Source organism: Lytechinus pictus, chromosome 1 (genome assembly GCF_037042905.1).
Source record: "Lytechinus pictus isolate F3 Inbred chromosome 1, Lp3.0, whole genome shotgun sequence".
Classification (NCBI taxonomy): domain Eukaryota; kingdom Metazoa; phylum Echinodermata; class Echinoidea; order Temnopleuroida; family Toxopneustidae; genus Lytechinus; species Lytechinus pictus.
In genome coordinates this window covers 38,377,209-38,390,016 of record NC_087245.1, presented here as the reverse complement: position 1 = coordinate 38,390,016, position 12,808 = coordinate 38,377,209, and the positions used below count along the sequence as shown (strand labels likewise).

Genomic DNA, 12,808 nt, shown 5'->3' with positions numbered 1-12,808 from the left:
TCAAAATCGGATAAGAGACCAATGGAAGGTATTTATCACAATCTAGGTTTAAGGTTGACCTACAACTTCCTGTGTACACAATTAGGAATTGCCCAGCATTTACCAAGTATACCCTGCCTAGGTGTATAGTAAAGGTATCTCCCTGGAAATTGCCAATCCTGCTTGAAATCCGGGTGGGTGTTTCATAAAGCTGTTCGTAAAGTTCCGCAAGACTTTACGCTCGACTTGTGACCCTTTCTTGTGCTATATGATATATCCCTATGTAGCTGACCTAGCACCGAAGATCATGTTCCAGTGGTATGTAAAGTTGTGCGTAACTTTGCGAACAGCTTTATGAAACACCCACGAGAAGTAATGGTAAATAGGTTGTCTTTTAAATTTTTCCCTAGGTGACTGATGCGGTCAGTGAACGTAGTCTTTACACCAGACCAAAGCTAAGCTTCCAGCAGACCTTACTCTTTGAGATGGGAGGCATGGCCATTGATATTCTACTGAAAGGAGAAGGTTTCTTCGCTGCTCAGCTTGGTATCAGCCATATGAATCTGTCTGGTGTTGGGTCATGTCCTTGTGGTGTCCAGAATCATGCACAAGAACTTCAGGTAGGGTACCTTATCAAGAGTCAGAGGTGTGTCTTTCGCGGAGGTATCCTGCCCCCCAAGCATCATATCTTTATCAATTCTCACACTTCAGCATAGAGACAAAACCATGGGAAATGAACAAAAGCCGCTATGAAAAGATGCATAGTGTCTTTATCGCGGGATTCCTACGAAAAGACATGGCACAGACGTTGAAAAGGGCAGATATTCAATTTGATACTTATGCAATAATTTTAAATACTTTACTCAGTATTTTGCTTAAGTAAAATAATTAATCAGCTTTGATATTCAATCACATTTTTGGGCAAAGTATTTTGCTTAAATCTAAGTCAGCCGCCTATTAGATTTAAGTCTGGCTTACTTACAGTTAACAAACGTGATATGCGCAGTCATACATTCTGTGCACAGATGGATACATACATCTGCGTTATTTGACTAAAACTTAATGCTGTCAATTAATGAATGGCTAATAAGTAAAAATATGTGTGGGAATGCTTGATAAACAGTCAGGCACAGGTTACTCGTCTCTTTTATCTTGCATTTAATTCATTATATTTAAAGAGTTAGAATCACTCAAACATACCAATTATCAGATAAATTGGTTGACAAGAGTTGTTTTACATAATCAATTGTAAATGAAAAAAGTTAGTTAGGACCTTACCAATTGAAGCACAATTTTTAAAGTGGCACACTTTATCAAGGACAAGATTTTGTAAAAACTGATATGCTAATGTATGGCTAGTCAAATGCTGGATTATAAAACCTCTACTTGCCTAATTCCCACAGGGTCAGAGTCGTTACGTTGAACTTGGCCATGACAACTACAGCGACAAATCCAACAACTACCTGTCCCTGACACTGTTTGATGGCGACAGCCCGGAAAACAATCGCCAGAAGACCATTTACATCCTGGACGCGGAGCATCACCAGTCGGTCTACACCGAGAAGATATCGATGAAGAAATATGGAGCCTTCTGGATGGACTACCTCTACACGTATGAGAAACTGAGAGGACCTGATGGTAATAACCTAATGCTGAAACATGGTTCAATGCAGTTGCTAATTTGAGCCCTTGTTGTAACATTTCAGAAAATTGACGAAAAAAAAGAAGAAAACTGGGATGGAAGTTACCCACCACCCCCTCCTCTTGGGACTTTTTGACCATGCCCACTTTTTCAGCTCGAAGCCCAAAATAAGGAGCATGGATGGTTGACACTGTTGTACTTTGCATGCATGTATAATTACTGTCCTACACCCATAAATCATTTCATGAAACTATAAGTGATATTCACTGAGTATTGTTGTAAACTACAATAAATTCTTGAATGTGTTTTTTAAAGAACAAATTATCCCGTGAAAAACACTTATTAGAACTCTTGATAAAAATCATGTCCAGGTAATGATAGCTCTAGCCGATCATCCCACCAGAGCGAGACGGACCCAATATTTACCACGAAAGAGACCTCCTGGAAACGGTTTGTCTTTGCCCCGACCTCCATCGATGTCGGCAGCTCCTTTGTTCATCGTCTTCAGCAGTTCGCGTTCTATGCTGGTAACCATGACTACCAACCCTACAGTACACCCCAACCAGGTAATTGTCAGTGACACTTGTGTGTCTGACTTAAAACAAGAATGGAATTGAGGGGGGAGGGGGGTAGGAGCAATTAATGGTAGAGTGGTATTATATGGAAGTATATTTTGGAGAACTAGTTTCTGATTTGCTGCTAACAAAAGTGAGATCTCTGCAAGAAGTATCGTACAGATTACCACAACTTTGCATTCCATGTGATGTTTCCTATTATTAATTTCTTTATACAATGAACCCCTGCCAAACAAGGCTTTAAATGTGCATATAGGAATCAGGAGAAGGAGGGGCTGTTGATGGGGCTGTCCATCTGTTGTCAATCTTTTTGTTTAATCTACCTTCTCAGTATCTGCCAAATGCTCATGAGTCTTGGTACACACATTGGTCTTTCAAATAACATTCAAGATGCATTTGTAGTGATATTCAGTGCATCCCAGAAAAAATTTAACCAAGAAACCTCTATGCTTCATCATAACTTAACCGTGAATAGTCTTCTCTTTCATCTGATCTAGCTTAGATGATTATTCATTCATACATGAGTGAGCAAAACCAATCTGTAGGAAGGATTCAAAAAAGTCATTTGGCGGGCAGTATCTGAATTTCACAAAGAAAATCACATGCCTCAAAAGTTCAATATAGTTATATACATGACAATGAACGTTGATATTTCAGAGGTGGTCAATGAGAAGCGCGCTGTGCCTACTCCAGGACAGGTGGCAGGATTAGAAGATTGCATTCCACAGAGGCATTCCCACTTTGCTATCCTTGGTCTTCATCTGATCATCAGATCCTCTGAACATGGAGATTATGATCCCAGTGGTTCCACTGAGGTAGGTTTACATTCAGCTATAGTCTGATCCATTCAAGTTTAAAGATAAATGAAAGTAGTTGCAGTATATGTAGAGGTGATGTAGCCCAGTGGATAAGTCTCTTGACTTTGAAGCACAAGATCCAGGGTTCAAAACCCATCTTAAAGATAAATGAAAATAGTTGCAGTTTGTGTAGAGGTGGTGTGACCCAGTGGATAAGTCTCCTGACTTTGAACCACAAAGTACAAGGTTCAAAACCCTCCTTTAAAAGTTGTTGCAGTTTATGTAGAGGCAATGTGGCTAAGTGGATAAATCTTCTGACTCTGAACCCCAAGGTCAAACCCCCTTGCCACTTTGATGGTTATCGGATATCATGAATAATATGAAGTGAATAACAAGTTTTTAAGTGAAGGTCAGAGGTCATTTGGTGTCAACAAAGTTGTGTGTTTTTTTTTGTTCATTCTCTTGAAAAATTATTCATCTTATTTGTGTTCAAAGTCAACAATGCTGCTAGACTCTGGCGAGATTACCAGAGATGTCCACATCTTAAATTTTATCTTTAAAAAAAAATTGTTATTTGAAGTAAAAAATCTGTGTAGTAAAGGAAGTTTAGCATGTTCGTTCTTTCATTCTATTGTATTAGGAAAGTGCATTCTCACCTGTAGTCCCAGATACCGCAATCCCTGCTGTGAAGGTACAATGTGAGAGAGTTGACTACCAAGTGACAGTACCCATGTATGCAAGGCAACTGATAGCTGCAGCCAGCAAGGTTTCTCATCCCAGCTCTGCTCTTATGCACCTCTGCTATGGCCAGAAAACTATCAAGGTACAATCTTCCCTTAGGAACCTATTGCACAAATTAAGAGGCTCTCATCACTGACCAATTGTCATTCGTTGATCATTAGAGTGAAGTTCTTGGTTTTGATTGGCTTAGAAGTACTTGAATTGTGAAAAGTGTCACTGAAACACAACTTGACAGTAGTGATGAAGAGTGTTCTGGGGGCTCATTGAAACAAAGAGTTGCATTTAAACACAAAGAAAAGGATAAAGCGCAAGTGCACAAAACTCTCATTTCATTGGTTGAAAAGCAAGGTGTGTTTGATTTTTGGATTTGCGTTTGATCCTAACTCGTTCAGCAACTGGGTACATTGACATATATGATGAATTCAATCCTGGAACCCAGTAATTACCCCTATTTTTGTCTCACCAACCGGAAGTGAAAGAGTGACATAGGGATCCAAATGGCGTCCATTGTCCGTCCGTCTTAAATGTGTAAGGATGCATAGCTTGGTAACTGCTGGTCCAAAGGCAACCAAACTTGGGTGGTAGATGCCCTAGATACACTATGATGAGGCCAAAGATCAATTGAAGTCAGAGATTTAAAGTTGACCGGCAAGACTTTTGGTGAAATTAAACTTGGCAATGGATGTACTTAGGAAAATCTTCATGTTATGTAGTCATGTGTGGGCAAGAATAAATCTGGCTATTGGCTTGTTCTACTATCCAGATTTACTTTATTCTCTATTTGCAGAGATTGATAAAAGCAGACCGCTTGAAATTCTTGTCAATGAATTCACAATTTATCAGTTTGATCTTGCATATTATTGTGCTTTTGCCTGGAAGGGTCCCCTATATCCACGTTTTCATGTTCTGTTTATTTCTCTATACCTTCTCTATGTCATTCTCTATTCAGGTATTTGGATTGCAAGCTGGTTTGACCTGTGACCCCTGTACCGATGACCTCTCACCCCAATACATTCAGCTACTCCAACCATGCAGCTTTGCTGGACTGTCTAAATCATTGTGCCTTCCTATGTACTGGTTAGTCTCTGATAACTGATGTTCATGAAAGATACAGCTGAATAATTATGATAACAGCGCCATCTATTTTTTTTTAAAGAGGCAGACTGTTTTTTAATCCTGGCTGTAGCTAGAGCTGCAGTTTCCAGCTCTAAGTACGTTGTAGGAATTAACAATGCATCTTACCTGGGTTGAGTGCAGGACAAAGTTGGTAAATTTCTCAAACACTAGAAAAACAATAAAGCCAAAATTGGAAAAAAATATTGATGCAATATAAGTACATGCATATCTGTATGAATGATTCCACATTGATATTTTCATGGAAGTCTCACAATATAAGATCATATTTAATCATTGCCATTCTAGTTATTCTTTTCTCTTCTGAACTAGATCTTCATAAATTTTCCAATTACCTTTCAGGACTGACCCAAACATACTCAAATCAGAGATGATGCTAGAAGTACCATCAGTTAGATTAGACTTCACCAAGGCTCAGCTTCTTCTCCTCATATATATCCAGCACAGCTGGATGGGGGAAACTCCAAGAAACCACTGGTTACACGAGACTAGCCTGATGCAGGATGTGTTTACAAATACAGGTTGGTATGAAGGTGTTGTTTTGATATGTGTCAAGCCATACCCAAACCAACAGCAGGGCCCTGTTCCCTGATGGTGGAAATCCATTAGTGTCATAATTTTTTCTACAGGAAATTTGCAAAATGTCCTTTGTAAACAAAGGAAAACACACTCAGTTGTCAAGAAATCAATGACTTTATGGATATACATTCATATCTAGAAAATTTTTTGAACAGGCATACATTTCATATGTTTACTGTGCTGGCTTTCCATAGTTGCGATTGATCGGATCAATCGTAACTCTTTGTAAGACAGGCCCCAGGTCACCCAAAGTAAATTTTGAGATTTTTATTGAGATTGGATAAGCTCATCCTAAGCTTTAAGGTGATGAATAACTTGTCAGATTTGACCAACAATGACCCTAACAAGTACTTGATTGAGTGAATGAGAAATTCAGCGAGAGCGACAAACGAAAGGAGAAAACAAGGTTTGAAGTTCAGGGTTCACTCTAGCAAGAGAGGTGCCCATTATCAGTGTAACTTCAAAGCAAGCTGTGAAGAATGATGTCAAAGAAAGTCTTGTATCAAGTACTTTATTCAGCTTGAAAATCTTCAAATGTTTTTAGTATGAAGAAGAATACTCTTTTAGATATGCTAATTTTCCACTTTTGTTATTAACCCTACATTCTCGGGACCAAATGAAAATTTGTTCTATATTTTGCAAACATATCTATTGAATATTCGTTATGATTCTTCCTTGCATTCCTCTGCAGGAAGTGCAGTATCAGAAGGTCAAGTTCAGATGGTAGCTTGTCTGTCCAGTGTGGAGTATAGGTATGTGGTCAATGACTGTGTCAAGGCTGTCTCTGGAAGCGTCGGTCAAGGAAAGGTGGCCATTAAACATCCAGGTGGGTATGAGCAATGATGTATGCATTGGGAGTGTGGATCTTCAGGAGGTAGATGTCCTAGAACCCGCATGTTTTATTCCTACATGATGTCCCATCCTTAATATTTTCTGTGGATACACTTCAGCCGATTTGATGAACTGTATCTATTGTGATATTCAAATGACATTTCCTTATTATTGTTTTAATTGGATATTTTTTGGGTCTCATCACCTTCGATTCATCTATGCAGGTGGAGAAGTTCCTACACCTGTATTTCAAGGTCCCCTCCAAACCAGCAAGTGCCATCTGACAACCAGCATAGTACCAACTTCTCAGACTTCTGCTAGCCCCGTTACTAGCCCGAGAATGGAAGAAGCTTGCCTCGTAACCATCACTGCTCAGATACCGCAGAATGACAAACATAAAGGTATACTGGAAATCTGCTCCTTATTACAGGAAGAAAAATGTTATCCTTTATCCTATTCAAAAGTCAAATTTCGCAGCAAAGTACTTTAACCCTAAAAGGACTGGGCTATTTGAGATGTATTGAGGACTGGGAAAGGGGGGTACATGATGCCCATATCTAAAGCTCATTCGCTTGATCATGTAAAAACTTTGGCATGACCATTCTTTATACTATGAACTACATGCTAGTATAACTGAATTATAAAATAGTTGTTTTGAATCATAAAGAATAGAATAAGCATATTTTTGTGAAAAACAGTATTTGCATATTTAACACCCAATTTCACTTAAGATTTTTATTTTTTTTTCCAGATTACTCCTTTAAGCATTATATATATGCAATATTGTTATACTTAGGTTCCCTAGGTGCCCTCCTATTGAAGATTGAAGGAACAGCTATCTGCCTTGATCCAGTGCTTTATTCATGGTTACTCTACCAGCCAGGCAAGAGATCGGTGACCGCTCACATCTCAAAGGATTCACCAGATAGAATAGAAAAGAGTTTACCATCTGAGATGAGATCACCACCCAAGAAAGAATCATCACAAGGTTAGTTAACCCTAATATAGAATTGGGCTATTTCAGACTGGGATATACTAGGGGGGGGGGTCAATTTGCCCCCCCCCCCTAGTTAAAGAAGGGTTAAAGATGAATGCCTGTTTTGGTAACAGTTTAAAAACAAATTTATACAGAATCCAATACATTGACCACCCAAGTGTTTGTTTGTATGAATCAAAAATATGCACCAAGGGATTCTGGAAGAAATTGTGTAATTGCTGAGATATAAGCAAAATAAGCATGGTATTTCAAAAAATGTCAGGCCTTTTTCCAAGCAATAAAAATATGCTGTCCAGATATGTGCTTGTCCGTTTTGGAGATCTTCATTGTGATTGTTTTAGCTTAGATTTCATGATTTAAGACCAAGTTTTGTCAAGTTATGCCAACATTTTGTAAGTAAATGTCAGACCGAAATTCTGTATGTAGCCAGAATAGTTTTACTTTTACTCATTGAATGATAAAAAAATATTCAGGAAAATTTTTGGATACTGCCAAGCTTGGCTGAAAAATTCCAAAACAGATAGGAACATGTGGGCACGTGTATTGTTATGTCATTGAAAAAGACCTGTGTACTGACAGAATCTTATGCTCATTTTGATATTTGCTTAGCAATTACTTTCTATTAGAATTTTTGCACATATTGCTGTGGTGAGAGACATTGACTCTTTGTTTTATGCAAGGTTACAAAAAGTAGCAGATCACTTAAATTCTTAGGTAACATAGTTTAATTTGTCAAGAAGCACAGATAAACTCACAATTCCTTTCAAGGAGGTTTGTAAATTGTACCGTCTCTTCAATAAATATTTCCTGTATCAATTGTTGTTACAAATTGCAGGAACTGAGACCTACAAGGGCCCCAAAAGTGGCGGTAAGTTCAGCAGGCAGAAGTCCCAGACAGCCACTGCTGTCATGGAAAGTGATGATGTCACAAAGGCTAAAGGTAGCAGCCAAGTCAACCGATTTCATGAATCTATAGGGAAGCTGAAAGAGCTAATCATTCAGGTTTGTATTTTTAAAATTTAAAATCAACACTCCTGCTATGTTGAAATGCCTGAAACAGGGGGCCATTTCATAAAGTTATTTGTAAGTTAAGAGCGACTTTAAGAATGACTGGTGAACCTTTCTTACGCGCTAAACCATTGTCAATGAATATATCACTTACCACAAGAAAGCGTCACCAGTTGTTCTTAAAATCGCTCTTTACTTATGAAACACCCACCAGGTGAGAATTGCCTACTTGTTTTTTTAAAAGACCTCTGTCATTTTGACTTTAAAGTGCATCTCTGTCAATGTTATTTTCAAGCGTTGATACACTTTGACCTTCTCTGACCTCAGGTGGATGTTTCACCGTGTATCGTTGCCTGGCCGACGAAGCATCTCGCCTTCCCATCACCAGACACCTCCATCACTCAGTGCCTCTGTGACCTCATGACCCCTGGAGGTCAAGGGTCAGACTCACCTCCTTCAGTGTTAGTGGTGTGCGTACCAGCCCTTTCTGTTCACAGCTCGGGTCATAAAGCCGTTGACGCCGATCAAGACATTCCTCTCAGCAGAATGGACCTACCCCAAGATCCAGGTTTGCCTTTTGTTCTATTTAAAAAAGAAATTATATATCTATCTCTGTTTTCTTTGTCTTCATCCTCGTCTTCACCATCCTCATTGTCGTCATCCTTATCTTCTCATTTTGGTCTTCTTTTTACCTTCTTTTATTTTTACTTTTTCTTCTTTGTTGTTTGTCATCTCTATCTCTGTCCTCTTCTTATGTTTTTTATGAACAGCTCAGATACCTGTTCCATGTAACAATTCTTTTTATTGTATGAATTATACAATATTTTTATGTTTGCAGATTTGATATTAAGGAGACACTTAAGCAAATCACGATAGGTTATAAAATTTGCAATTTCACTTGTTCAGGGAGAAATAAAACATTGTTTCTCATAATAAAGAGAAATTGAAATTTTACTGTATGATTTATAATTTTATATTTCTTATAATGAAATAAGAAATACGCAGTGAGTGGGTGACATCATTAGTCCCCTCATTTGCATGCTGACAAAGTTGTGCATATACGTTTTTTATAAAATTAAAGAAAAAACTTTAAAATGTTATGACTTTCTCATTTTACATCAGGTTTGGGTGAACTTCCCCTTTTGAGAGATCAATTAACTCTTTATTTCACTGAATTTCAGGTGAGAAGTTTCCTTGGACCATCAAGGCAAGAGACTTTTCCATCTACTCCATCCATGATTGCCAGAGGGTGTACTACCTCCTAAAGCCAATGGCAATCTCCACAACTCTGGCCCTTACAGCCAACAAGCACACTCCCTCTGAAACAGGGGAGGCACCCGGCCTTGGCCTGGGTATACACACAGATATGCCTGCAGTCATCGTCAAGTGCTCAGATGCTCAGGTAAATAAATTAGAACCAAATCTTAAATTGGAATCAAAACTGAACTGGTTACCAAGTGTAGGTGCTGTAAGACAGCTAGGATATCTTATCATTTTTTCTTTGTATGAATAACAACTCATGCTGCACAATTTTGGATGATTTGATAACAAAGAGTGTGATTTTATCTTTGTACAGGTCATCCTAATCCACCAACTCCTACAAGTTGTCCTTGGTCTTAAAGAAGACCTCGTCCAGGCTTTTGACTTCTCAAACATTGGATCTTCAGCTCCTTCATCTGCCCTTCCTACAAGTCCAAAGCGCGGTTGGAGCTCCGCCCAGACAACTCCCTCATCACCTTCTAAGTCCTTGCCTCACCTAGCACCCAGTACTACAACCAGCAGCCAGGCTTCATCAGGTCAAGCGGAGAGCACCGTGGAAGTGCAGAGTGTGTCCATGCCTAGCGAGGCGCCGCCCTCCACCCAGGGGAGTGGGACAGGGTCAAGGCCAACTCTAGGCGGTGTCAAGCTCTCTTTGTGGGTGCAATGGACCCTGCATAAACTCTCAGCCATAGTCTATGGAAAGAACAAGATGGCTGCTGGCCAAGATCAGAATGGTTATTTTATCAGATTTGATTTAAATAGCTTGCTAAATATAATTCAAACTTCCTTTTATACAACATTTTTTTATGTAATATCCTTTTTATAACAGTTTAATTTAGATGATATACCATTTGATAATTATAATACTTAGAATTGTTTACTTAGTAGAAGTATCTGAGTGCTCAACATAAGTCCCCATTTGCCTTTACTTGATCGGTCAAGTGTAGCACAATATGGATAAAGTCTTGCTGAAGACACTTGGGATAGGATTCTAACCAATTCCTGATGATTGAGAATTCCTTGTAAGAACCACCTTCTTGGAAAACTTTACCCATCACCTTTACTTTTCAGGAATTTCAGATTAATACTGATTTTCATTCATTCCTTGTTGAATGATTTTGAATAAAGATGTTATCATTAGATTTTTATCATATTCAAATGTTTGTAGTAAAGCTATGTGCCGACATGGAGGACCTGACAACAAGCATTGACCTTCAGGATGTCTACTCCAAGGTTACCTGCAAAGTTGGTGCTCTAAACATTCATCACTTTGTAAAAAGGTAAGATGAAGAAAACTGCATTTACAGTGGTGCTCAAAATTTATTGAACCCCACCAGAAAATGAACGTATTTTTAAGTTTTCAATTTCTGCCATGTTTTAGATATTTGATTGTGAAGTCAGGTGATAAAATATCACTTGATTTTCAAGTTTTTCTTTCTGGGCTCGCCGATCATTGTAGTGTTGTTGTCTACATTCAAAACTCGGTACAAAGACTTGCATTTTGTGAAGGGTTCACTAACTTTGGAGCACAACTATGCTTCTGCCCACTGTAGATGGTGGCCAGAGGCATTCTAATATCTGGGTCCCGTCTTACAAAGAGTTGTGGAATTATCCGATTCTCCTCAATTACATAGAAATCCATCAATGTCATAACTTTCTAACAAGATAATTTGCACAATAATCTTCTGTAAACATAGAGGATCATACTGAATTGTCAAGAGGAATATGAATGTATAAATGTACATCATATGTAGAAACAATTTGAACCAACATGCATTTTATATGTTGACGTTGCTGGCTTTCCATAGTTGTACTTGATTTGATCAATCAAAACTCTTTGTAAGACAAGGCCTGGATTATCTTCCATTACTAAATTATGATTAAGTGCTAACAGTATATACATAGTAGAGAAGTGTCTCCTAAATCCTGTTAATGTTGCATGAGAAATGGGGGAGGGAAAAATCGATATTTTAATGTTCAAAATTAGAATTTGAAATAGAAGTACTCTGAAAATTCATTTTGCCCAATTGATCGTGGGCCTGGCAGCCAATGTGCAGTGCCAGATCACTTTGAAAGAACGTCTAATGGGATGGCAGCAACTCCCATCTTTTATCGTCTTTTGGACTGACGCGGCCAAGGCTTGAACTCCTGACCTCCCAGATGTGAGACGGACACTCTACCAGCTGAGCCAACACAGTGTTATATTATGCCAGGTAATCATGTTAGGTATAATCTGAGGTAAATTGTTATACATTCTGGAGTTCTGGTTCTCTCTGTCCATTATGTGTTCACCTTACATTATTCTCTTTCAGTACGAAGACTTGGACACCCGGACCATTCAAAGGTGTTCTCCTGTCCTGCACAGATACCATGTCGCACAACATAGAGATGTCTCCTCCCTTCAAACGCCTCCGCACCAACTCGCAAACAGCCAATCCTTTCTCGCTGCACTCCAGCAAAGCGGCCGAAACCAAACAGACGCACGCCTTCATTTCCTTGACATGGACCTCTGCTCTCGGGACATCATTAGCGCAGAAGATGTCTGGTGGGAAGACTGAGAAGCAGGGAGATGGATCTAAAATAGGCGAGGAGTCCTCAAAGCAGAAACACTTTGTGAACGAGGTGATCATATCATCGCAGGCATTTGATTTGATCATCTGGTGCCCCATTATAGCATCAACTTTGGACGTACTAATGTCAGGACTAGCTGTAGAGGGCATCAGCAAACCTGACTCTGTGCATGCTCCATGGAAGAAGACTGACTTCAAGATATATACCATCCCTGAGGCTAAGATTGAAGAAAGTGCTGCTTCAGATGCAATGTCCTGGCAGAGTATCTCTCATCGATCCACCAAGTCTCGAATGTCCGTCCGATCCTTGAAGTCCAGTAAACCTTCTTCAGGTATCTCTGACTGGCTAACGAGCTCCAAACTTCCACTACTCTACCTTGACTGCAAGCAGATCAGGTCCTTCATTCCTGCTGGCCCTCTGAATGATCAGGGTGGACCTGGACTAATGAAAGGAGTAGACCAAGACCTTTTCCTCTTCCAGATCTCACAAATCTCCTTAGTACCGTATGCAGATAACCCTCTCCAGCGCTTAGTAGTAAAGCAAGACACATACAGGTGAGCAGAGTGCTTAACAATTCTAAGTATTTCGTTCTGCTTATAAGGGTTGCTCCTTGATTAGGGAGTATATTCAGAGCATATTGTTTGTCATCGTTCATTGGCATCAGGTAATTTTGGAAAAATATATTTTATCAAAA

The 12,808-nt window shown here is 39.2% G+C and overlaps 1 protein-coding gene across 1 annotated transcript in view; it reads left to right on the top strand.

Annotated features, from left to right (window-relative positions):
* LOC129262356 (intermembrane lipid transfer protein VPS13B-like) overlaps nucleotides 1-12,808 on the top strand; it is a 61,649-nt gene that overhangs the window by 5,804 nt on the left and 43,037 nt on the right. The window contains exons 4-19 of the mRNA XM_064102317.1: nucleotides 390-599; nucleotides 1,383-1,617; nucleotides 1,993-2,187; nucleotides 2,854-3,011; nucleotides 3,634-3,816; nucleotides 4,684-4,811; nucleotides 5,211-5,389; nucleotides 6,139-6,273; nucleotides 6,503-6,679; nucleotides 7,075-7,266; nucleotides 8,111-8,277; nucleotides 8,611-8,851; nucleotides 9,465-9,685; nucleotides 9,860-10,277; nucleotides 10,712-10,823; nucleotides 11,856-12,668. Of these exons, the coding sequence (XP_063958387.1) occupies nucleotides 390-599; nucleotides 1,383-1,617; nucleotides 1,993-2,187; nucleotides 2,854-3,011; nucleotides 3,634-3,816; nucleotides 4,684-4,811; nucleotides 5,211-5,389; nucleotides 6,139-6,273; nucleotides 6,503-6,679; nucleotides 7,075-7,266; nucleotides 8,111-8,277; nucleotides 8,611-8,851; nucleotides 9,465-9,685; nucleotides 9,860-10,277; nucleotides 10,712-10,823; nucleotides 11,856-12,668 (3,764 nt within the window). The remainder of the gene's footprint in view (nucleotides 1-389; nucleotides 600-1,382; nucleotides 1,618-1,992; nucleotides 2,188-2,853; nucleotides 3,012-3,633; nucleotides 3,817-4,683; nucleotides 4,812-5,210; nucleotides 5,390-6,138; nucleotides 6,274-6,502; nucleotides 6,680-7,074; nucleotides 7,267-8,110; nucleotides 8,278-8,610; nucleotides 8,852-9,464; nucleotides 9,686-9,859; nucleotides 10,278-10,711; nucleotides 10,824-11,855; nucleotides 12,669-12,808) is intronic.